This window comes from Heloderma suspectum, chromosome 6 (assembly GCF_057233095.1).
Source record: "Heloderma suspectum isolate Gila_16-S chromosome 6, 16-S_ref, whole genome shotgun sequence".
Classification (NCBI taxonomy): domain Eukaryota; kingdom Metazoa; phylum Chordata; class Lepidosauria; order Squamata; family Helodermatidae; genus Heloderma; species Heloderma suspectum.
This window is the reverse complement of record NC_139463.1, coordinates 100575717-100602317: the sequence shown is the minus strand read 5'-3', so window position 1 is coordinate 100602317 and position 26601 is coordinate 100575717. Positions and strand designations below refer to the sequence as shown.

The window sequence follows — 26601 nt, the reverse complement described above, 5'->3', positions numbered from 1 at the left end:
GATGTTTTGCCTGGGCAGGGAGAAGGAAAATGGGCTTTTGTGTACCATGACATTGAACTAAACATTTATCTCATTGAGGTGTGTTCACAAGACCTAGTGTGTCTCTAAAGCTGTTTTCAAATATCTAAAGGGCTGTCATGTAGCAGCTAGAGCAGATGTGTTCTCTTTGGCTCCAGAGGGCAGGAAAAGAACCGATGGCTGGAAATTGCAGGGCTCTCATTTCAGCTAAACATTTGGAGAAACTTCCTAATGGCAAGAACTGTTCAATAGTGGAATGCGCTGTCTTGAGAGGGGGTGGGCTCTCCTTGCTGGGAGTATTTGAGCAGAGGCTGGACTGCCGTCTGTCAGGGAAGCTGTAGTTGTAAGATACTTGCATTAAGCAGGGGGGTTGACTTGATTATACCAGTGGAGGCTGGTGGTTCCGATTTCAGTGGGGCAGTGAATCCACTCCGAGTTTCAGTCAGAACCAGTCAGAACGCTAAAGGAGATATCCAACATGCCACCTTTAGAGTTCTGACTGAAACCTGGAGCAGATTCACTGTCCCACTGAAATCAGAGCTACCAGCCTCCACTGGATGACCCCCAATGTTCCTTCCAGCTCTATGATTCTGGGATCATACAGTGTTGTATACAGGGTGGCCCAAAAGTAGGTATACAGTTGTTTAGAATGTTGATGGGAGGGGGAGAGAATTTTCAGTCTTCCAGTACTGCTTTAGAATCCACTTTCTTTGTTCTTGACTCAAGTTCACTGCCATCATTCACAATATCTGTAAAAAAAATAACTAAACAACTAAACAACTGTATACCTACTTAATGGCCTCACTCCCCTCACTCTCTACACTTAACTGATTTAACTGTCACTCCCTGTCACTCACTCTTCCCAACTGTCATTCTGACTCCACCCACACATCTTCTACTCACACATTCTCTCCCCCTCCCATCAACATTCTAAACAACTGTATACCTACTTTTGGGCCACTCTGTATACACTTTTTCCTATGTGAAAACTGATTTCTGTGTAGGAAATTGTAAGCTGGGAAGTGGTCCTAATTCCTAGGGTCAACCTGCACGAGAAACCTGGGTTGTGTATAGTTCCCCTCCAACTCTTTTTTTCTTGTACCAAAAAACATATTTTACATATTTTAAAATCTTGCCCTTTCTACAAGGAGTTCAGGGCAGCAGACTTCTTTCTCTTCCCTCTTTACCCTTTGAGGTAGACTATGCTGAGATAGAGTGATTGGCTAATGGTCATTGAATTGACTTCATAGCTGAGTATGTAGCTGAATTCAGGCCCTGCAGGTCCTAGTTTGGTACTCTAACCACTACACCACACTGGCTGTCCAGCATTGTGGAAGCTGAAATCTTCCATGGAAGATGTGCTCCTTAAACTCTTAACCTTTCCTCTCCAGTGGTTTTTATGCTAAAAATCACCCACAAGCTGCTTTTCATCCATAGAGCAGGGATGGAGGTTGGACTGCAACTCCCATCATTCTTTACCATTGGCTATTCTGGCTAGGGCTGGTGGGAGTTGCAGTCCACCAACATCTGGACAGCCACACATTCCTCACCCCTGCCATAGGTGAGGAAGCTACCTATACAGGTAGCTATAACTTTCCCCCAGTGGGAGTAGGGCAAAGCAGCTTGGGGAGTGGTTTTCAGTTGAAAATCTGCTGGAGGGAAAAGGGTTAAGAAATCCCTACCCCTCCAGCTAGTTTTCCATGAAATATTAAATCTCCTTGTCTGCATTTTGCAAAAGAAATAGCTCACATTGATACTCTCTAAAACACACCAGGGGGGATTTCAAAAGCACATGCTCTTCCATGCACAGACCCTCTCACTCACTCACCATTATGAGACGTTTGCCTTCCCCATTCCTCAAGACAGCTCTCTCTAACACATACGCACACGTGTGTGTATGCAAACAACCCTCTTTGTCTCATGCATGTCCAGCCTCAATGCATGTGAGTGCATGCAGATTCTTTCATGAATGTACACTTAGGTCATGCATGCATACATATTTTCTCAGGCGCATAAGCCATGTGGAATTTCCTTCTTCGCCAAATGCGATCACGAAGAAGATTCTTGCTGGCAAGGCAGTGCTTTTGCGCTTATGCCTGGAGATGTGTAGACAAGACCCCTCACATGTCCGGTTTGATCTTTATGGTTTCTCCGCTCCACTTCTTTCCACAATGCATTACCTAGATTCAGGCTACCCTCCCCATCAAGGGACAGCTTGTAGGCCAAGGATTTCCCTCCCCAGCCTGCCTGCCTGCTTCCCTCCCCCCACCCCCGAACTTCTATTGCATTCTGGAAAACACATCCTCATCTCCCTGTGTCCAGACCTGCTGGTTGCTAAGAAACCACACTATGGCTGCAGCTGAGATCGCTAAGCAACCCCCCTTCCTCACTTGCCAGATCCATCAACACCTGCCAATCAATGTCTGTTGCCCCATATCATATTCTACCATTCCAACTGTGCATTGCTCAGCCCAGCTGTGAGGACCCAAGCACCCTCCTTCCCACATCCATTTTGTCCTCTAATTCATTAGAGGCCCCCCCATTCCCTATAGAATTTGGGAGGGCTGGCTCCCAGCATGATCCACTGTAGCCTACTGTAGACCATATCCCCTAGGTGTTGTAGATCTCAGCATGTGCCCCCACCCATATGTTATAATTCTCTGCATGCTGGACATCACATGCACACGCACACGCACAGGGGCAATGGCTCGTAGGAAACCTGTTGCCATGGGAACCCAGAGGCAGTTACAAAACTGGCTGAGCAAGAGATGTGGATCAGGGATTGGGTTGCCAACTGGCTATAAAGGAATGGATCTGGCCTGCTCTTGTGGCTTGTACAGCAGCTTGATATGCTGGAAATAGCAGCAAAAGTCAACATAGCTTTGCGGGGCACCTTAAATACTGATTGGAAATAGCAGCTGAAGCTTTCAAAGACAGGGAGATAAACATGATCTGCTGCTCAATGCTGTAGATCAAATGTTGAACTTGCCCAGCTACATATGCCAGTTTAAACATTGGTCACTCTATGTTTCGGAAAAAGCAAAGATAGCTTTGTTGACCATAAGAAGAAGTCCAAAATCCATGTTGCCTGTATTAGGCCAAAAAGTTCACCAAAAAAAGAAAAAAGAAAAAAAAGTGCAAGCTTTTGAGATCCCCAGTCTTTTCTTTAAACAAGTTGTTAAAAAGGTGAGGGAGGGAGAGGGAGAGGGGAACTGACTAGGAGCATCTCTACTCCAGCTTAAAATAACAGGGCTTTCTGCTTCTGTTTTAAATGAAGGATCACTAATGATGGACTCCTTTTACATGCGCTCCCCCCCCCCGCATTCTCCCCCTTATCTAAGTCTTCCATATGTTTCATTGGTCTAACTCTTCTTATTGCGGCTTTTCCTTTTTTAGGGAGGGAACTCAAGCACTGTGATATAATAGGTCATTATCACCAATGGTTTAAAAAATGGAATAAAGGTAATTTAGTGCAGGCCTTTAAAAAAACGGAATAAAGGTCATTTAGGGAGCAATCCTATGGCCACTAGACGCTTTCTGGAGGGCCATAGGATATGCTGTTTTCCGGGAACCGACCTCCCCCCTCGTCTGCACTGCCTCCGAGGCAGCATGGAGAAGGCCTGGCTGCTGCACTCAGAAGATGAGCGCGGAGCGACTGAAAAGGGGAGTTCTGGGGGGCATTCCGGGGCAGGGAGAGTGGAGCTGCGCCTACGACACATCCAATGCGTCAGACGCCAATCTAGTTAGGATTGCGCCCTTAGTGCAGGAAATGCCCTGGAGGTTAACGACATCATCTAAAGCAGGGGTCCCCAACCCCCGGCCGAGGACCGGTACCAGTCCGTGGCCTGTCAACAACCAGGCCACAGGGGTGTGCGAAACCCCCTCACCTTGGATCCACGGGGGGTCCGCGGGGGGGGGAGGCAATCCGTCCCTCCCCCCACCCGGAATCCTCGCTGGCCCTGGCCGGCTCTGCTCCGTGGTGAGTCCCTGTTCTACAAGTAATAGGCTATGTAAATCTTTACATACCCGATTACTGCAAAGAATAGGGACGCAAATGGTGTCCGCATAGTGGACGCCATTTGCGTCCCAGCGGCCAGAAGTCTGCCAGTGGAATCCCTCCCCCCAGTCTGTGGAAAAATTGGACCAGTCCCTGGCGCCAAAAAGGTTGGGGACTGCTGATCTACAGGACCCACTTCCATGAGTAACTAATCTCAATAGCAGGGTAAAAGCTCCATGTGAAGAAGCCCTAGATGGTGAACTCATATCATTTGGAAATCCAGACTAGTTAGTCCCAGATATAGTGTGGGGGGAGGAGTCTGCAAGTCATGTAATAGTTACAGGGGGGCTTTGCTGACCCTGTTTATGCTGGGAAGAAGGGGGGAATGTTGGATCCTCCATTTTGGGGAATATAAGTCCAGCTATACTCAGGAGTGCTTTCCATCCTAATCAAAGCACATGGCGGGTTACAGAAAGAAATTAAGCAGTCTTCATAGTAACAAAGCAGGAGGTAATTTTAGATGCTGTTCTAGGTTTTAGTTAATTGAAGTGGTTGGAGGGGGTGAATGAAGTCCAGTTTCTGGTGGTGTAAAATCCTTGTCCTCCATTGTAGGGTTTTGATGTAGAACGGCTAAATATGGTATTCTCCAAGTCTCACAAAAGGGCAAAAGTAGCCATGTTGACTATAAGAAAAATCCCAAAATCCATGTTGCTGTAATACTTTTACAAGCCCAACTAAAAGACCATAAAGGAAAACAATTGGTGTTTTGGGGGGCTGGCGGAGCAGGATCTGAACATGTGGACAATATGATTAAACCATGAAGTCGCCTTTTTACCCCTCCCTTAACCCCCCCACCCCCCGCAACCTGCTTTTTAACAACATTTACTGATGAAGAGATCTGGTGATTTCGAAACCTTGCGCATTTTTGGTGATCTTCTGGTTGGTCTAATAAAGGCATTACAGTGATAAAGATTTTAGAATTGTAGCCAGTAGGTGACATAGTAGGATGCCTCCAAGAAAAGCCTCTGGTGGGAGGAGAAAGAGGTGGAAATAATTAGGGTGAGAGGCTGAGAACCAGGACTCTTGGATTCTTTCTGTGTGTGTGCCTGAGCAAACATCATCCCTACCCCCTTCCTTTGACTCGGTCCAATCCCTCTCCCCCGCTGAGTTGGGTACTTGTGGATTCGTCCCCCGCCTGTTGCCATGGAGACCCATCTTCCAAATCTCAGGCCTGAAGATGCAGAAGGCAGGAGAGAGAGAGTGAGGGGAAGGGGGTGGAGAGCAAAGTCACCCCCTCACCCTGCACCTGCACTCATAGATTAACACCCAGGCGCTCCTTTCTCCAGGAAGCCCACTCCACAAGTTCCATCTGGTTGGGTTTTGTAGAAGACCTTGGGTATACACTCAAGATTAGTTTTCACTTATTGGTAAGATATTTACTAATACAAAAAAAAAAAAAATTCTAGGCACACACAAACAAAATTCAGAGTTGGCTCATGACCCAGACTCTTCTAAACGGTTCAGTACCATCTGCAGGATTTTCAGATCTTCTTCCAAAGTTTCACCTGTCATAATATCATCTGGATAGCACTGTCTTCTTGGGATACCTTGCCAAACTTGATCCATTGCTCTATACCAAATAGCAAGAACTGATTCAGTACCAAACATGAGTCTGTTAGACTGGTGTAGACGTTTTGGAGTGTTGGTGGTGAGTTATGCCTTGGAATCTTCCTCCACTTCCATCTGAAAATCTTCCTCTACTTCCATTTGCAAGTAGACTTGTGACAAGTCAGTCTTGCTGTGTGACGAGGGATGGTTCCATATAAGGCTTTTACTGCACCATCGCCCTGCCACATTTGCTGGGTTTTGGTGGATGGGGAGACGTTGTCTTCCTTTTGTAACCCTCCTGCGTTTTCCCATCACTTCTTCCATCTTTTTTCTTAGTGCAGAAAATCCGTTAGCGAAGAAAAGATGGAATAGCTGTACAATGCCTTCTCATTGGTAGCACTAGGAGCTCTCTGTCTGGAAGCACCCCAGGTCCACTTTCGACCCTTCAGCAAAAAGAAGTTCTGTAGATGTAATAATATTTATTCAGTCTGGCATACCCATGTTTAGCTGGTAAACGGATAGTATTCCACCCGCCCCATTTAAATGAAGGCCTATTGGCGATGAAGGGACTCTAATCGACTGTAGTGACTGTGAGTGCCAGAAACCACAGGGGCAATTGTATCGCCAGAGCATTTAACATGGAGTACAAGTTTATAATTCAGGGAGGAAGACCCTTAGCTCACTGGCAGAGCACCTGTGTTTTGTGTGCATAACTTTTCAGGTTCAATCTCTGCCTTATCCAGTGTTTAAGAAATGAAGTTGTAACAGGGCTAGGGAAGGGATCTTAGAGAGCCACTGCCAGGGAGGGACCATAACTCAGTGGTACAGCACATATTTTCATGGAAAAAGTCCCAGACTCAGTCCCTGGCATCTCCTGGTAGGTCAGGAAAAATGCGTGGCTGAAACCTCAGAGAGCCAGTGCCAATCAATAGGTCCGTTCACACAACATGCTAACCCACACGCAGTGGTTGAGCGTGGGTTGTTTTTAACTATGGGTTGTATGTTGAACCATGGGTTAGAGTGTTGTCCGAACACAGCACGTTTTCCACAGGGTGGATTATCATGTTTTCTGAATGCAGCCAGGGTGGCTTGTTAACCACCCTGAATAACCCAACAACAAACTATGGGTTCTCAAGGTGGCTTGTTCAAAAAAATAAGCCACACTGCATGGTTAACAAGACACCCTGGCTGTGTTCAGACAGTACGTTAACCCATGGTTCAAAAAACCCCACACTCAACCGCTGAGTGTGGGTTAGTGTGTTGTGTGAACAACCCCAGTGTCGACAGTACTGGGCTAGATAGACCAATGGTCTGACTAAATGGGCTGGTTCACATGATCGAACAGCCTACAGTGGGGCTGTGGCATGTGCTGGCACAGGCTGGCAGCCATTTTGAATATTCAATGCCTGGCCATGGCTTATTATGTCAGATGAACGTGGGGTCCACAGGTTATGCGAGGGTTAAATAATCCTCACATAACCCATCATCTCTGGGTTCACACAACACGACAAGCCGTGGCTAGATGTTGAATATGCAAATTCCTCCCGGACCTCAGCCCCATGCAGCCCAGCCCACTGTGGCTTAAACAACCCATGGTGGGCTGTTTTGATTGTGCAAAGCACTTCAATATAAGTCAGCTTCCTATGTTTCTATGCAGACCATACTGGGCTAGATGGACTAATTTAGCATAAGGCAGTCTTCCCCAACCTGGTGCCCTCCAGATGTGTGGGACTGCCAACTCCCAGCATTCCCCAATGCCATGCTGGCTGAGGAATGCTGGGAGTTGCAGTCACACGCATCTGCAGGGCACCAGGTTGGGGAAGGCTGGCGTAAGATAACTTCAAATGTTCGTGTTTTGTGCTGCCAGAGTTTTCTTGGACAAGTGTGGTCCTGACATAGGCTTCCCAACAATAAAGAATAACGACTATTTCTTTTCTTGACTTCCCCCCACCTTTCCTTTCCTCCACACTTTTCCCCTCTCCCCCTGCCCCTTACCTTGCCATATATGCCCCCCACCTTTTTCTTTCTCCCTTTTCTCAGTGTGCAGCTTTGTCCTACACAAGAGATGCCACGAATTTGTCACTTTCGAGTGTCCAGGAGCTGGGAAAGGGCCCCAGACAGATGTAAGTGACTCTTGGGTCCTCAGAGAGGCGAGTGTAGTTCTAGTGGGCAAAGTCTTGTGGGCAGGCCTCGGGAAACAGGACTTGAGGCCTCTCCACCACTCCAGGTGAGCGTCCCCATTTCCTTGCTATTTATACTGCTGACAGAGGGAGTGGATATCTTCATGCACTGTCCCATTTCTGTTGTCCTTGGCCTGGAATCCTAGGAGAGGCATGGGAAAAGATGGGAGGATTTGCCTCATCTGCCTTGTTCCTTCAATTGCAGACACAACTGTGTGTGCACACATTTACACAGCCATCTCCGGATGTGCCCTCAGATGCATAGGCCGAGGCCTATGCCATGCAACATCAGAGACACGCATGTTTGTGACACATATGTCCCTTTCATGTGCACAGCCACATGTTCCATTGTGGGAAGATGTTCCTCTCAAGTCCTGTGCAGACTGGTGCCCATGTCTTTAAAGGTAGACCCTTTGTGCACATCATATGTATAAATTCTCTTTGCATGCAAACACACTACTAGGCTTTAACCCATTATATTTCTTTTTATGTGAAATTTCATGTTGCAGGTGTCTCATTTTTGCTGCTAATGTTGAGAGTGTTTTGTGCAGCCAGGCACACGGAATTACATGTTTTTATGTGTGCACATCTGTACTCATAGAAATGTGTACTCATAGATCTCCATGGATGCTTATAAGCCATAACTCAGTGGCAGATCACATCGTTTCTGTGTACGAGGTTCTAGGTTCATTCCCTGGCATCTCCAGTTAAAGGATGTTAGGGCCAAACTACACATGATGCTAAATATGTCACTGGAAATGGCATGTACCTTTAAAAAGAAATAAATAAATCACAGTTGCATGAGGGCTTGACCAGGATCGGGGGGTGGATCCTTTCCTCTTGTGCTATGGTCCCAACAAAAAAAATGCCCCCCACAAGCTACTATTAGCTTTGGAAGGGAAGCTCCCACTGAAAGTTGGCACCAATAGGAGCTTCCTTCCTGGGGCTCAGAGCAGCTTTTGGTGTGTGGGGTGAGAAGGGTTAAGCCTTCCATACACCATGGTCCCAATCCTGATTGGTGTGCCACATCACTTGTATTTAGAATAAAAGAAAAATACTGACAACTCATAATGCTGCGTTTAGTGTCATGTGTAATTTGGCCCTTGGGCAACAGGTACTGGGAAAGGTAAATAATTACAGCTAAAACCACATCCTATACAGAGCAGTCCAATAAAATCTTTAGTTAAGCAAAAGGAAACAAATAGTGTTTTAGGGCCCATTTAAAAGCCTGCGAAGATGGGGCCTGACGTACCTCCACTGGAACTGAGTTCCACAAGTATGGGGCCCTTGCCGAAAGGCCCTCTCCCTTGTGTCCACCAACCTAATTATTCTCACAAGCAGGCACATAAATAGGGCCTTGGATAGTGATGTAAGAGTGCGGGCAGGCTGATATGGGTGAAGGCAATCTTTCAGGTTACTTGGCCAAAGCAATTTAGGGCTTTAAAAGTCAATACCTCTAAATTGGTCCTGGAAATGCACCAGGAACCAGTGCAACTGGTACAGTATAGGTGTCACATGCTCTGACCTTCTAGCTGTCCACTAATACTCAAATGTTGCCCCAGTTGAAGATTCTGAACTTTCTTTAAAGGAAGCCCCACATAGAGTGCATTACAGTAGTCCAGCCTGGATGTCACTAGTGTGTGGAAAACGGAAGCAAGGTTCATCTTCCCTGGACAGGGTTGCAGTTGGCATACTAGCCTAAGCTGGTAACAAGCACTCTTGGCCACCACCGCCACCTGAGCTTCCCCAGTTAGAGCAGAGATCAGGAGAATGCCCAAACTTTGCCCTTGATCCTTGGGAGCGGGTGTGTGTGTGTGTGTGTGTGTGCGCATGTGTGCACGCAACCCTGTCTCAGACAACCTCCATGCCAGTCAGAGTAGACAATTCTGGGCTAGATGGACCAGTTGTCTGACTCTGTATAAGGCAGCTTCACCTGTCCAAGCCTGTTTGTTTACTTCATTTATCAGTCACCCAATAAATAAATTTAAATTCAGTTTAAAAGATATTGAAACCACAATTTAAAACACCAGTCATTAACAGTATAAACACATATAAACATCCATATCAAAGCAGAGGGTAACACAGTTTCAACAACAATCATATAACACAAAGAGCCACAAGAATGATCTTCGTGGAGGTGAAAGCTGTCGCACTAAAACCCATTCCTAGCAGTCTGGGAACGTATACTATGCACCCCCTTTTCACGGGTATTCACACTTGTTTACAGTCCATGGGCAACACTCTCCAAAACATGCCCCTTTTACTTGTGGACAAACTGCAAATTCACTTGCAAAACCATGCCTTTGCCTTTCACAGGCTTCTCAGTATCTGTGCATTCTTACATCCAACTACTAAAATACAGAGCAAGGGTGCTGAGACTCCCCTAACAAAAGTATAATACAGAGGTTTCCAGAGGTGATGGTTGGAATGGAAATGGGGCAAGACCCATGTGGCTGCTGCATGACAGAGAATAATGTGCAGGGTAAGCAACCTGGTGTCCCCCAGATATTTTAGTCTACAATTCCCATAAGCTCCAGCCAGAATGGCCAATAGACAGGGATTATGTGGGTTGTAGTCCAAAACATTTGGAGGGCACCAGGTTGCCTAACCTTGGTATAGTGTCTCACCTTCACTGATGATGCGCTTTCTGTGGATTTCCTTTTACAGGATCCCCGGAACAAGCATAAGTTCAAAATCCATAGCTACAGCAGCCCAACCTTCTGTGATCACTGCGGCTCGCTCCTCTATGGGCTGGTGCACCAGGGGATGAAATGCACCTGTGAGTCACCATCCCCCCCTCCCCAAAGTTCTGTGGTTTGTTGCAGCAAATGGGACATTAAAGCAGGGGTGTTGAACCTCTTCCAGCTGAGGGCTGTAGTCCATTTCAGAGAAACTCCCAGCGGCCACATTTCAGTGGTGGGCAGGACTGAAGGCAAAAGGGGTGGAGCCAAATGACCAGCATATTTTAGCTGAAAGCTCTTACTGCCAGAACTAAGCCTTAGGAGGGAGTGTTTCAAGATTTTAGAATGGGGAAAAAACTGGGAAACCACCAAATGATTAGTGTTTGGGGGAAAGGGAGCATGGACATCTGGGGAACCCTGGAGAGCCAGGTTGGGACCGCAGGAGACTTGGCCCCCAGGCCTGGGGTTCTGCACACCTGCTTGAAAGACTTAATTTCTGGCATGGGCTCTCCAGAACAGAAGTCTCTTTCATCAGAGGGCTGTTGTGACCTGGAGGTTAAGGGCATGAACTATGAAGAGGAAATCCCCAGTTCAAATCTCAGATCCATCATGAATGTACTGGGTGGGCTTAGGTAAACTTCTGTCCTTAAGCCTCAGCAATACATCTGCAATGTGGGAGTAATAATAATATTATACTACTGTACAGGGATGCCACAACAATGGCTGAGATTGTGTCTGTGCATATTTTTGAGCATATAAGAGAAGGCCTGTACAAATGCCAATTAGTCTTACAAAATGACCTGATAAGGCAGTATTATACAGTATATTATACAGCATGGCCTTAATCTAGTTAAAATTAGTTGTGACTTAGGCTGGATCCACATGTGCAGCAGAATGGGCTGGTAGAAGCCTGAGGTGGTAGAATACACTGTACCACTTCAGACTGCAAGTTGGAGATGCCATTTTTGAATGCTTGCTTAAGCAACATATGTATAGAGAGGTACATAGAAAATATAAACAAATACTTTTTAAAACAAATTGATTAAATAGATCAGCCAACTGAAATTCATATGATTAATCAACTAAGATGTCTGTGATGGGGTGACAGCCCTATTCTCTACCATTATTTATTATTTTATTTCAGTTAATCCAACCAATTAATTGACTAGACGTCACGAACCTAGCAAGGAACAGTGTTGTTCTCTATGGTTATCTATCCCATCCAACTTGCCCACTTCTTCGCCCCTTGCAGGCTGCGAGATGAATGTGCACAAACGCTGTGTCCATTGTGTGCCCAGCCTGTGTGGTGTGGACCACACAGAACGCCGGGGACGCCTGCAACTTCACATTGAGACATTTGGGAGTGATGAGATCCGTGTGACTGGTAAGATCTTGAATAGTAGTGATGGGGGTTGGGGGAAGAATTGGTACAGTATCACGGGCTTCCATCTGAAGTTGCCCATTCATTACTATCTTTGTTGAATACCCTGCTCTGGGCACTCCCATGTTGGAGCTTAGTTCAGTGGCAACCAGGAATAGGGCCTTTTCTGTGGTGATGCCCCTGTTGTGGAATGCACTCCCCAGAAAAAAAAAAAGTTTGGCTCCATCTCTTCTGTTTTTTTGCATGGCAGATTACGATGGCTCATTTTGCCCAGGCCTTTGGTGAGCTAAGGGAAGAACTCTTCTGATGCTTTTATGCTGCTGTTCATTGTCTCTTACATTTAAGAGCCAAATTAGATGTGATGGGCACTTGAGGCTCTGCTTTCTGGCCAGGGAAAGTCTTGCTCAGTCCTTCTCTACTGGCTGAGCTAATGTTCAAAGCTTATCACAATGGTATATGAGTATAAACTTAAAAAAAATGAAAACTGAGACATTCAGGATGCTTAATTTGGTTTGGGCTTTCAACACTTGAAACACGAATGCACATAAGATGGCCCCAATGCTCAAACAGGTAAGCAGGTTTGGGAGGTTGGAATTTGGAGAGGAGATGCAATGTCAGGAAGGACTGCTTAACGCTTTCCCCACCAGTAGGTTCTGTCTTACAAATCACTCCCCTCCATATTCAAAATGTGTATTTGTGAGAGCAAACACACATTTGGTGATGGCAATGATGCAGAAACATAAGAAGAGCCTTGCTAGGTCAGACTGAAGGCCCCTCTAGTCCACCATTCAGTTTCCCACAGTGGCCAACCAGGGGTGTGTTTCCACCAGCAATTTACTCCAGTCTGGCTGTGCGGTGAGGTCTCTGTGTTTCCATGACATCGTGGCCACTCAGCACCAGCCCTGTATTTTATCGTGGAAAAATTGCTTCTTCTGAGACTAGTTATAGTCTGACTTTTCCAGCTTACTTTGGCTCCATTACTGACCTGTTTCCACAACCACACTGGGTTTGGTATCATAGCCCAGCCTTTGTGGGTGTGTCACTCGTTACCTCAGTGACTCAACCCTTTCCCTTCCTGTTTTCAGGAAGTTTCATTGCCATTTTGGAGCAGGATGCCGAAGGACCAACTTTTAAAACATCATTGAAAATAAGCTCTAGAACGCTAATGTGTATAAGCTTGCTATCACGGGCAAGCAAGTATTCCCATTACAGCCTGAAAATCAGGTTTATCTCAGGTCGCTTCCCCAGAACTACAAGTGGGGAGGATCCACGGCTAATATTCCTTTGTGTTGTTCGGACCAGGTAAACAATGTCACAAGCACTATAGTCTAGTTTTAATATTACATGCTAAGTCACTATCTCATTATCACACTGTTGTGCAGGTCTTCGATCAATATACACACCCTCTATGTCAGTGTCTTCCTATGACTCTATCATTCAATTGCGAAATAGTACTAACACGCATTTGTGCTATCGTGCGATAGTGCATTTTCCGGAACAAGCCCCCTTGACCTCAACAGGAGTTAGTAGGTACCCCCGGAGTGATTCACTATCGCATGATAGCGCTATCGCGCGATAACACAAATGTGTGTTAGTGCTATTTCATGATTAAGTGATAGAGTTCTAGCAACATACTGATGTGGAGGGTATGCATATTGATGGAAGACTTGTGTAATAGTGTGATAATGAGATAGTGACTTAGCGGGTGCCTGCTAATAAGGTAGCCTTAGGGGTGCCTGCTAATGTGGTAGCCTGCTATTTAGAGGGAAAGGGAAAAAAATGGGCGGAATCAGGCCTACATCCGGGAAGCCTATTCAGAAGTAACTCCCATTGTGGTCAGTGAGGCTTATTCCCGTGATTGCCATTAAGGGGAGTAGAGCCTGGGGGGCAGGGGAGCCTCTCTGATTGGTTCAGCAGCTCCTTCCAGTCTGGTGACGTTCACTTCCAATCCCCTCACCCCACCCGGAAGTATCTTTCTGTCAGTGAAGGGGGAGAGGGAGCAGGGACTCAGCAAGAGGAGGCAGCGGGAACATGGATGAAGTAATCAGATCCAGCCCAGACTCCACCCAGCTATCAAGAAAATAATTTGATTAGAGCTCAGTGGAAACAGCACAGAGCCCCAGGCTACAGCAATGATAAGCTGGGACTTTAAGCACTGTGGAAACTGGAAAAGGAGCAGATGCAACTGGGGAAACATTGCAACAAAGTTGCAAGCCAGGCAAAGCTGATAGCGTGGAAACACACCCCAGATGCTTCCAGGCTATAATACTTCCTGGTTGCCCCACTCCCGAGTCCCCACCACAGCCACTGGTATTCAGAGGTATACTGCCTCTGAACAGTGTACCTCGGAAACCATGGAGAGCTGAAGCTGCCAGTCAGTGTCCACAAGGGCTAAATGGACCAATTGCCTGACTCAGTATCTGGCAGCTTCCTATGCTCCCTTTTAAAGCGAATGGCCTTACGTGATGGCGTGGTTCACATAATCAAAATAACCCATGGTGGCTTATTTAAATCGTGGTGCGTATGAGGCACGATTTCTATAACCCTACAACAGCCCATGGGTTATTGGAAGGTTTTTCCCCCCTCCAACAAGCCATGCCACCCAGGTTCAGATGACAAGCTGCTCCTGGGCAGTGATTATGGAAATTGCGCCCTGGATGTTTTGATCGTGCAAACGAGTTCAATATGTGAAGCAGTACTTTTTTTCATCTGTCCTGAATCTGCTGCTCATCAATCTGAAAAACTTGGAAGGGCAAGTTTGAACAGGGAAACAGCAGGGGAAGAAAAGGGTTGAGTACCCCCCTTCCCTGCTGCTTCTCTGCTCCAAATTCCTTCCTCCCAAAGCTGTTTTTCCATTTGTGCATCACATAGAGTTAGCCTCATAGAGATGCGACTGCTGAAGAGTTGCCATTGCTAACTATACATTCCAGAATCCTGTTTTTTTCTTCTTTTTCTTTTTCTCTCTGTCTTTATGTATAATTTATTATGGTTCTGCTAGGCATGAAGAGGAAGAATTATTAAGGGCATTGAAGCCCAGAGAGCTTACTCAGATGCTCTACTCAACCCCTTCCTTGATGTTGTCAGTCTTGGCAGGCATTGCCCTCATACTTTCATAAGAACATAAGAAGAGTGCTGCTGGATCAGGCCTAAGATCTATTTAGTCCAGCATCTTGTTATCATGTTTTGGCTAGCTAGAAAAACCCACAAGCCATGAATGCTTCTATCTGCAGCTTTCAGACATGAAAAAAAGTGGATAATGCAGGACTGTAGCCAGCCTTCCTCTCTTGCAAAGGCAGCCATGTTTCTTTGGGGCAGGGGGCTTCCAAAAACTGAATGGAAAGTCAGTCATTTCCTCCTAGCCAATAGAAACTTCCTAGAGCTCCGTCACCAAGCCTGAGTGTCTATGTGTATTTTAAGCTGCTATCCTACACACACTTACCTGCTGTGAATAAGTCTCATTAAACCCAGTGAGACTTACTCCTGAGTAGAAAGCATTGGATTGCACCCTTAGTTGTTTGGGGCACTACCACTTTTGGCAGGGGGCGGCGGTGGAGACCAGCCACCACTGATCTCTTTTAACTGTTTTTTTTTCCCTATTCAAAAAACAAGCCCTCATTCTTTAGAGAGAAACCACCATGCCACAAATTAAAAGTCCTGTTCTTTGAAAAATTCTTAGCTGGTGCAAGCGAGTGCTCCACGCATGGCAGTGGCCCCAGTGGTCCCACTTTGCATATGGTTCTGGGATAATGGGAGGTGAAATCTCAGAACATGGTCAGCAAAGTGTGCTCCAGGAGACCTCTAGTAGTCTGAAGCCAGAACTAAAAGCCCGACGTAGCTTTCCGCCCCCTCTCCCCATTGCAGGCAGGGACAGAATAATTGATGTAAATACATGCATCATTGCTCAATTTGCATACTTCACGCAAAATATTACTGATTCATATAGGTCATGGGAGTTGGCTTAGTTTGGCTGTGGTACAAGACCTATCTCCATGCAGAATCTGTGCGTGCGTGCGCGCATTTATACACGGCCCTACCCATATTTCTTCACACAATCCTTTCTCTGTTTCTTTCTCCTTTTCCTCCTTCATACCTACCTTAAACATACCTACCTTAAATACTGACAACAACAACAGGTTGGATCCAGACTTAGTCATACTTCGACGCATTGAAATCAATGGAACTTGTTAGTTATGATGAACTTAAGTCCCATTGATTTCAGTGTGTTTACTCTAAGTATGATTAGGTCTGGATTCAAATTGTTGTTGTTGTTGTTGTCATTGTTGTTGTTCTTCCTCTTCCTCTTCCTCTTCTCCTCTTCCTCTCCTCCTCCTTCTCCTCCTCCTCCTCCTCCCCCCTCTTCATCAAAACAGCCAACCCAGATGATGAGGCTGGAGCTTAGGAAGCAGACCTGGGCTGTTCAGGAGGGAAGAGAGTCCTGTGAAACTGAGGCAGAAGGCAAACAACCAGGAAGCAGGAGGCCTCAATCTGGCTGGGGTGAACAGTGGGATTGATTGAACTAGTGGAGGCTGGGAGCCAGGACGCCTGGGTTCTATTCCTAGCTGCAGAACTTGACATCCCCCGCCTCTGCTTTTCACACCTTCCCCTGCACAGTTTCTCGCTCCCTTTCTCCCTCCACCCTGGAACCCGGCGTGTAGGTGGCGAGAAGAAAGCCATCACGGCCATTTTCTTGACAGAAGGGGATTTCCTCACCCACCCCTCTACTATCTCCTTCACGTTTCCCCCCACATACGAGGGTGGTAGCAATTGCTGCCACAGCAACTTTCTTGGCTCACAGCAGGTGGCCTGGGACAGACGCCAGGAGAGCCTCCTCCCTCAACCCACTAGAGAACGCAGGAGGCCTGTCTTCCCGCCCACTCATGCTCCCCCCAGTACTTACTCTGTTGGAAGCTAATATCTGTGTCTCTCCTTCCCTCCCTCCCTTTCTTTGTCAGTTGGTGAAGCACTTAACCTAATCCCGATGGATCCCAACGGTCTCTCGGATCCCTATGTGAAACTCAAGCTGATCCCTGACCCTAAGAATCTAACAAAGCAAAAAACTCGGACAGTTAGATCCACCCTCAATCCGGTGTGGAATGAAACCTTCATTTTGTAAGTCCTTGGGTGTATGTAATGAGGAACCTGAATGCTAAAGGCCTGAGGGCCTTGTTTATTTATTTGCGCCTGCATGCTTTTTGACCCCAGCCTTTCCTTTATAACCCACCAGCACCCTGCAGCCAGGTGACATGGAGCGGCGTCTCTCCATTGAGGTGTGGGATTGGGACCGGACGACCCGCAATGATTTCATGGGAGCCATGTCCTTTGGGGTCTCTGAGCTTTTCAAGGGCCCTGTGGAAGGCTGGTAAGGGGAAATTTGGGGGACGGGGGCCAGAAGCAAAGATGGAAGAGAATGATGGGGCAGCTCAGGGGACCACCTGTGGTTCATTTTCTCTCTCTTTCCCCGTCCGTCTTGGCGTCTTTTTTGGGTTTTTATCTGTTTGCCTGGATGGCTCCATTATCTAATCTAATCTAATCTAATCTAATCTAATCTATCTATCTATCTATCTATCTATCTATCTATCTATCTATCTATCATCTATCTATCTTATCTAACGCATCAAATATCTCTCATTTTTACTTCTGTTCACTCATTCTATTCGTCCATTCCTATTTCCTTCAATTTTCTTCTCTGCCATCCATCTCCCCAACTGCTCCCTCCTCTCGTTCGCCCCCCCCTTTTCTCCCTGCCCGGTGTCCCTGTCTGCGTTGCTGTCCCAGGTACAAATTGCTCAATCAGGAGGAGGGCGAATATTATAGTGTCCCTGTGGCTGATGCAGAAAACTGTGGGCTGCTGCAGAAATTTGAGGTAACCTTGTGGCTCCCCGGCTGGCGCTGGGATCGGCACTTCCCTGGTCACCCCGCTATGTGCAATGCCCAGCCCAACCACAAAGTGCACACACACAACTTCACAGCTAGGGGATGCTGCTGTGACAAAAGGAGCAGGACTGGAGGGGGAACACCTGCGGACCACTTTTTCTCTTAGGACTTGAAGGGAGGTGAGCGGGTGGTCTGGCTGGATAACTGGCAATTAACCTGAGATGGGATTTCCAACCAGGAGATGGGAGGGGACAGAAGTTACTTGTGCACCTGCCTAAGTACTGATACTTTTGCCTTTCAGGCTTGCAACTTCCCTCTGGAGCTCTACGAGGTATCTACAATGTCTTCATTCCCCCCCCCCCCCAAACTTTCCTAGGTGCAATGAAATGGGATGGAGGAGGCTTCCCTTTTGCTGCCCATAAGAACATCAGTCAGTCTTCGAGCCGATTTCTAGCATGTTAGAGTGGGGAAGCAGCCACACTCAGGCAGGCAAAAGGCCCATCGAATGCAACAATGTCCAGCCAGTGCAGGCTGTCCCCGGGCTGCTGACAAGCAGGGCACAGTGGAGATGACCACCCCCTCTTGTTTGTCTCCAGCATCTGGCAATCTGAGGCATAGTGCCTCTGAGCATGGAAGTTCTACTTTCAACTGTCGTGCCTAATAGCCATAGGTGCACATACCCTCCATCCTCTTTGGGCACCATTTTAGCTATAGATTGAATCCCACTGGCTAATTTTGCATTGCATGGCGAAGAACTGTTTCCTTTTGTCTGTCTGGAATCTGCTCCAACATTCTTTGGAAGGAGGTGAGTGGAGGGTAGTAAGAACTTGTGGGGCGAAAAGGTTAGAGAAGGAAAGATGAAACACCTGAAAGCTGTCTTCCACTAAATCAGGCCATCTATCTCAGTATTTCCCATTCTGACTGGTAGTGGCTCTCCAAAATCACAGGGGCCCTTCCCTTCTCTGACATCTTGTGGACCTGGAGATACTGGGGCGAGGTGGGGGGTGTTAAAGCTGGGACTTCCTGCATGCAAAGCATGTGCTTTGCTATTGTGGTACAGCACCTCCCTTCCTTATCGTGTACCTCTGTGCCTTCCCACAGACTGTCCGCAACCCCAGTTTTAAAAATATTCATTTGGAACTGCACATGCACCAAAACTACTTTACTGCTCACACACAAGTTTCCCAGACTTTCCCTAACCTCTGGGAATTTTAGCACATGCACAGAGCATGTGTTCTTTAGGAGATTTCTGCACCTGACCAGGTTCCATTTCAGTAAGAGCAACAAGGGGGTGAACATCCGGGGTGTGTTGTTTAAATAGGTCAGTAAATCTCCATGGCACAGATATTGCAGAATTTATAGCACCAGTTCTCATGCCTGTTACTCTGAGCAAGCAGGAGGCACTCAGATCTCTCCATGTCTGTGTTTTCTCTCCTCCCCCTTTACCACCATGTGCCCTGCAGAAGGTTCGTCATGGTCCCATCGCATCGCCATCCCCAAGCCCCACAGGCTCCAAGCGTGGTGGATTCTTTGGCACCAATCGCTTCCACATCTCTGACTTCAACTTTCTCATGGTGCTGGGCAAAGGCAGTTTTGGCAAGGTAGGCCTGCAGTTAGGCAACTTGAGCATGGATGTGTATAGAGGAGTGGAGACACTCTATGGGTGCAAGCACCAGCGTGGCAGTGTGTTGCATGCTCGGGGTTCCATTTCCATTTGAAGATATGGTGCGACAAAAGCACATATGCGCAAAAAATCATTTGCCTCCAAGAAAAACTGTGTAAATCTACTTGCCCCTGCAGTCTCACTCCCCAGCAGTATTATCCCACTATTTGGAAAACCTTTTTTTACTTTTCTTTTTGCCTTAGATCTTTGGAGACTGTGCACTCTTCCTTCTCCAGTGCTAGAATGCACACCTCCATGGTGGACTTATTCTGCCTTTGAAGAAAATCCACTTCTTTCATCATCTGGATAGGCTTCTAGGCTTTTTCCTGGGGCCGGAGACAAACAATAGTTTTTTTTCAGGGCTGAAAGCGGCATCGTTGCCTGTGGTGTAAAATGGTGCGGCTGCCATTTTCCACCCAGAATGCCTGAGTATGTCGCTACATCTGGGCCATTCTGCGGGAAGATCTAGTGGAGAAACTCTTCTCCATGTCCCAATATCAGAAATGTGATTGGGTGGGACACAAGAGAGAGCCTTTTCTGTGGCCCCACCTAGGTTGTGAAACTTCCTGCCAAGGAAGGCCTGCAGGGGCATTCCTAGGCCTGGGCCATGGGCTCCCAGCCCCGAATCTATTTCCTAGGGTCCCAGATCTATTTCACAGGGCCCTGAGTGTCCATTGGTGGCAATGGAAGGTTTTTTCCCCCCTGCTTAATTGCCCTGCAGGGGGCAGTTTTCAAAGGGGATAGCAGCTGGGGAAGAAACCATTAACTCTCTTCTTCCCACATGTTGCAACACCCCCCTGCATGGCAATTAAGCTTAGAAATATACTTTTCCCCATTGTTTTGGGATGATCTGGGTCAGGTTGCAAATTAGTTGTAGAATTTATTTTATTTGAGATTATTTTGATGAGAACTTAATTGGCTGGCTTTGCCTCCTGTGAAATTTAAATCCTAGCAATTATTTCTAAATCTGCATACGTTGATAAAAATTAGTATATGCAGATTTTATGCAGATTTAAGTCCTATGGGCCTGGGCCCTGAATCTTTTAAGTGCCCAGCCACACCCCCAGAGGCCTGCTTGCTCTCTCCCTGATGGTTTCCTGCCACCCCATGTTTTGTTTTGACAGGCACCTGGCTTGTCCAGCTGATTATATTTTTTCTCCCTGGCATTTTGGTGACATTTTATCAGCTATCCCTGTCTCCATTTCAACTGGTTTAGTGTTTGATGTTTTAATGATTGGTTATGTTGAATTTTGTATTGTGAGCCACCTTGAGTGTGTTTTTTAAAAAAAAAGGCAGAAAAGGCAGGATATAATTTCCTTACTAAATCGACAAAAAACAAACCAACCAACCAATAAGAAAATGGCAGCTGGCCAGGATGAGCTCTACCAGCTGCCCGTGGCAGTGGAACTTTAGAAACAGATAAATGAAGTTAGAGGAAAAACAAATAAGCAGAAGAACGAAGCACCACTGCTGTGGCCCACCATGGGCTGTCTCTGCAAGTAGGCAGCAGGAGGCAACCATCTCAGGTGACAAATCCTGAGGGGCAGTGATGGCAGCCTCCTGGCTGTTCCTCCTGGACTTCCCAGCCTTTCCTCTTTGTTGAAGGACAAAGCTGTGTATGCCACGCAACATGTCCTGTGTCTCTCCCCCCACCCCCCCCAAATTAGCCTCCTGCCTCACGTGTGGTGGAGGACACTGTCCCATCACCAGTGTTGAAGTAAGATTCAGCTACCAGTCCAGCTGGCTTCTGTACATGGAATGGGGAGGTGGCCATCTTGTCCTTCACCTCAGGCAACAAAATGTCTTTGGCTTTGGCCGGTCTTGGCATCACCAGTAGTAACCCCCTCTACTGCCATGAATCTTTTGGCAATATTCTCCTGCCCCCCCCGAATCCCCAAATTGGCCCCCACCAAAATTCATCACCTGCAAATTGGTCAGTTAATTTGTTAGCTGGTGTGTGTGTGTGTGTGTGGCACTATTTTAATTTAGCACTACTTGCTGATCCCACTGTTGTCCCTGCTCATTAGTTTTTCTAAAAACCTGCAAACCCCTTTTGACCAGAGATGAGTGTGTTCACCACAGGAAACAGTATCCATGTCATAGCACCTTTAACTGAACTCAAGAACCATTGTCTGTCTCCTGCCTGGGAATGGATTTTTGTCTAAGGCAGCCTTCCCCAAGGCCATGGTGGCTCAGGCTGGTGGGAGTTGTCATCCAAAACAATCTGGAGGGACCCAGCTTGGATAAGGCTGATCTAAGAGGTTGTGGGATGGGCATGGAAGCCAAGATCCCTGAGTTTTGGGGGGTGGGTGGGGACAAGACCCAAGACTTCGTGATTCTCTCCCTGCAGGTGATGCTGGCAGAGCGCCGTGGAACTGACGAGCTCTTTGCCATCAAGATCCTCAAGAAAGATGTGATCATTCAAGATGATGACGTGGAATGCACCATGGTAGAAAAGCGGGTCTTGGCCATGGGGGAGCGTCCACATTTCCTCACCCAACTGCACTCCACCTTCCAAACCGCGGTAATCCCTGTGGCTCCGGGGTTGGGGGCTGCCACTCAGTTAAAGAAATCTTAGCCATTTAGGGCACAATCCTATGCATGTTCAGACAGAAAAAAGACCTGCAACTCCTAGCATTCTCCAGCCAGCATGGCTGGCTGGGGAATGCTGGGAGTTCCAGGACTTTTTTCTGTCTAAACATGCATAGGATTGCACACTTAATCACATGGTTTTTAGTTGGCGGATTATTTAATGAATCACATCCATATACATTTGCACACGTGAAAAAGCAATAGTTCTAAAGGGAGCGATAAACATACTTTATTTGTTTTGATTATGTATGTATGCATCACAGACAGTAAGCCTAATTTTACAAGAGGCATTCAGGGAAGGAAAAGCCTCTTCTAAGATAGCTTTCTACCTGCAAGTTTTATAAATAGTTCTGTTTAAAATGATTATTAAATAAAACTAAAAATTGCTGTCTGTTTAATTGGGTTATGCTTTAGTTAGTCAAAATGTATTTTAATTGATTAACCAGTTAATTAACTAGATGTGCAGTCCTACTACATACCCAGGATGGCAGGGGAGGACAGGGCAGGAGGCATCCTGTGTTATCAAGGGTTCTTTATTCTGTCAGGCTGGTAATGGACATATCCTGGTCTTTTCTGTCAAGGATCGGCTCTATTTTGTTATGGAGTATGTCAATGGAGGAGACCTGATGTATCATATCCAGCAAGTCGGGAAATTCAAGGAACCACATGCTATGTACGTGAGTCTCTTTGGGAACTGTCTTTGGGAATGGAACTCCCTCTCTCTTTCCCTGAAATAGTCATTCCAACCCAAGGGTGGTCACATCTGAGAACTGCGTGGCTTATCAAGACAAACCTTAAGATCAGGGCAGGCTCCAGAGGGTGGTAAGGTCAGCCATTTGCTCAGATTACCTCCTGTGAGGGGGGTTCAGAGGATGGCACAAGGGAGAGGGTCTTTTCAGTGGTGGGCCCCGAACTGCGGAACATTCTCATAAGTGAGGCCCGCCTGACACCAACAATGGCACCAGGTCAAGTCTTTCCTCTACTCCTAGACATTTGGAGGCATATGCTGGAATTGTTATGCATTCATTGTTTGGTTATGGTTCTTCTAATGTTTCAGTTGTCTTATCATGTTTTGGTATTTTAATGACAATTGCTTTTAGCTGTTTTATATTTTGTATGTTTTTAATAATTTTGTTGTAAGTTAACTTGGGTCTTTTTAAAGAGAAATGCACCTAATAAATAATAATAATAATGCCTCAAAACTGACAAACAGGCCCACCATCCCAAATAGCACTACCATGCTCATTTTGCATGGGGCACTGAAGAAGATGAGAGGCACTGTGGGGAAATTCTTATTTTGCACATTCCACCTCTCTCAGGTTAAGGGGCTCCACTGAGGATACTTAGCCTGAGGACTCCCAATGCCTACACTGCTTAGGGGCCACACTGCACATAATTGGTGGTGTCCAAACTTTGTTTCTAAACTAAATGCTGGTAGGAGGTGTGTGGGTGGGTGCTAGTTTGATCAGGGAAATGGTACGGGGGGGGGAGGTGTTTAGTGTTTCTACCCCCTGTGTCATTTCCCTGATCTAAATCCTATACTCACTTGCTTTCTGAATGAAACATACAGGCATCATGTGGAGCAAACAGCAGTGTCCCCTCTACCCCTATTCTGTGGTTGCATTTAGTGAAAAACTGTATGTGTGTGCGCACGTGCGCGCGTGTGTGTGAGAGAAAATATCTGGAGATCGGTCATGGATTCCTTGGTAAACTCGTAGTTTGGTCCCAAGAGCAATATGTGATGATCCATTCCAGTGTCATTTTAGATAGTTCAGACAGGTGATGGAGGACTAGTCCACCTTTATAGCAGAAGGAAGTGGAATAAGGTAATTGATAGAGTCCTGAGGCAGGGGACTTACACACTCAGGCAGTGTATTAGTTCAGACTGCAGGCAGAGGTGGGTGAGGTGGAATCACATTTCAAAATACTCCCCTATGTATTAGTATTGGCATGGTGAAAAGTCATATGTGAAGAAGGTGCCCGAGACCAGAATGGCTTGACTAGAGAATGTGTCTACCTGTATCTTTTAAATGTAATATGAAAAGCGGCCATCAGAGCTGCTACCAAGACTCCTCTGACAATGCCACTAATGAGGTATTTGCCATTCTCTCCCCCCTGCTCCCCACCCGCCCCCTTTCTCTCTAATCTTTTGTCTGATAGGTTTTATGCTGCAGAAATTGCAATCGGCCTGTTCTTTTTGCATAACAAGGGAATTATTTACAGGTGAGCCTATGACTGCTATCCAATACACACACCTTCCCAAACCTGATTAGGAGATACAGGGTTCCTGATAACAGCCCTACAAAATCCCACTCTTTCCCTGAGTATGCAGGGGCTCCAGCTCCATTCTCCTGCTTCTCTCCCATGTAACTCTCGGAACTGTCTATAGCACATTTATTTTTTCTTTCCAGTATCAAGAACTTAATAGGCAGATCCAGATTGCACTCTTGAGTGTAGGGATGGGGGAGAATTTCTCCCCGAAACTTCGGGGGGCCGAGTGCCAACGTGTTCGGCCCCCCGAAGTAGTTTCGGGGAGAAATTCTCCGCACCCCCCCGCACCCCGCACCCCCCCGGGACGGGACTTACCTTTCCCGAATGTCCCTCCCGGCGGCGGGTCCCAGCGGCGGTTCGTCAGGTCTTCGACAGGGGCAGAGGCGGCAGCTGGTCTTTCGACCGGCCGCCGCCATTCCAATAAAAGTAAAAAAAAAACAAAAAACGCCCCCGTGATAGGCTACGTGTCGATTAACGTAGCCTATCACGGCTAGATTTGCAAAGTCAGCCGTGATAGGCTACGTAAATTGTCACGTAGCCTATCATGGGTGACTTAAAAAAAAAAAAAAGCGCGTACGGCTAATGGCGGCCCCCATAGGGAGCCGCCATTCACGTTCCTTATTTGGTCACTGTAGTCTACGTAAAGATTACGTAGACTACGGCGAAAATAAGGGCAACGCTATTTGCGTTGCCCTTATTTTCGCCGTAGTCTACGTAAAGATTTACGTAGACTACAGCGACCAAATAAGGAACGCGAATGGCGGCTCTCTATGGGGGCCACCATTTGTGTACGCGCTTTTTTTTTTTAATCACCCGTGATAGGCTACGTGACAATTAACGTAGCCTATCACGGCTGACTTTGCAGATCTAGCCGTGATAGGCTACGTTAATCGTCACGTAGCCTATCACGGGGGGCGTTGTTGTTTTTTTTAAACTTTTTATTTCGCGGCCGGGCGAGGCGAGGCGCCTCCTCCCCTGCCTGAATTTTGGCCGGGCGAGGCGGAAAGCCTCCCTGCTGGCCTGAAGTTTGGCCGGGCGAGGCGGGAAGCCTCCCCCCCCCGGCCTGAACTTCGGGGGGAGCAGCGAAGCGCCTCCCCCCCACCGCGAAGCAAGCTGCGAGACCAGGTAAGTGGCTTTCGTGCACTCCTACAGTTGAGTCACATCATCCTAGATGTAATCTGGCGCCCTCTACTGGGAGGATGGCCTTCCAATTGCTTGCTTTGGGGTTCATCACACGGAGCTTTTATCCTGCTATTGAGATGGCGCTGTCACGGAAGTTTGCAGGCTCTTTAGATGACACTGTTACCCTCCAGGGTGTCTCCTGCAATTTCCCCCAGCCTATCCCATGTTTTCCCCAAACGCAATAAATGTGGTATTTTTTCCAGCCCACGGAACAGAAGCACCATGACCTATTCTCCAATAGCAGGCAAAACTGCTGTGTCTGCCTGCTGTGGGTGTTTGTTTTCAGTTGCTGGGGGTGCATGCAGTCAGGATGATGAAGGCATTGAGGATGGGAGCAGGGTGTGCAGGAGCAGATTTGACAGACATGAGGGCAAGAATTGCCTGCCAATTGCAACTTCCGCCTTTGCTCAAGTCTGCCATGTAAATGCTTGAGCACATTTCTCAGTTGGAGGGAGAAGAGGGTAAAATGCCTCCCTGCAATGAAGGGAGACACATCTGATCCCCCACCCCACCAAGCTCATAAGCAACATCCTCTGTTGTTTCAGAGCACCCTATAAAGTTCAGTGGGGCGTACTCCCAAGTAAGAGTGCCGAGGGTTGCAGACTTATGGCACAATCTAACATTTTATGTCTATTCAGAAGCAAGTCAGAGGTTTCTTGGGTGCTGAGAGAAAAGAGTACAGCAGAAGTTAAGCTACAAAAACAAGACAGCCCCCCCCCCCCTGCCTTTGCACACATGCCAGGGAGGAAGGGAGGCACTCCCTCAGTTCAAACCACATGTCTGCCGTGTAAAGGAGCCCTTCCTAATCCCACAAAGAAACTGAAAGCAGGAAGCTCCGGAAGGATGCAGATTTTTGCAGGGTTTTTGCTTAAAACACCCTTTGTCTTTCCTGCCTAGGGATTTGAAACTGGATAATGTAATGTTGGATGCTGATGGTCACATTAAGATCACAGATTTTGGGATGTGTAAAGAAAACATTTTTCCTGGCATCACCACCCGGACCTTTTGTGGAACACCTGACTACATCGCTCCAGAGGTACAGAACCCTCCTAAGTCTGTGGTCCCCGATCCCACAATTGACCACCTGCTCCTTCCAAAGAAAGCTCAGGTTCCTTCTGCTGTAATCTGAATTCCTTTCCAGGCCCCATTTGATC

General features: G+C 47.0%; 1 protein-coding gene across 1 annotated transcript in view; it reads left to right on the top strand.

The window, feature by feature from the left end:
* Nucleotides 1-26601, top strand: part of PRKCG (protein kinase C gamma) — a 56678-nt gene that overhangs the window by 19528 nt on the left and 10549 nt on the right. Inside the window, exons 3-14 of the mRNA XM_084805587.1 lie at nt 7664-7746; nt 10471-10582; nt 11737-11868; nt 16818-16974; nt 17090-17224; nt 17641-17728; nt 18041-18070; nt 19203-19340; nt 21753-21926; nt 22576-22667; nt 24155-24217; nt 26345-26483. Of these exons, the coding sequence (XP_084661713.1) occupies nt 7664-7746; nt 10471-10582; nt 11737-11868; nt 16818-16974; nt 17090-17224; nt 17641-17728; nt 18041-18070; nt 19203-19340; nt 21753-21926; nt 22576-22667; nt 24155-24217; nt 26345-26483 (1343 nt within the window). The remainder of the gene's footprint in view (nt 1-7663; nt 7747-10470; nt 10583-11736; nt 11869-16817; nt 16975-17089; nt 17225-17640; nt 17729-18040; nt 18071-19202; nt 19341-21752; nt 21927-22575; nt 22668-24154; nt 24218-26344; nt 26484-26601) is intronic.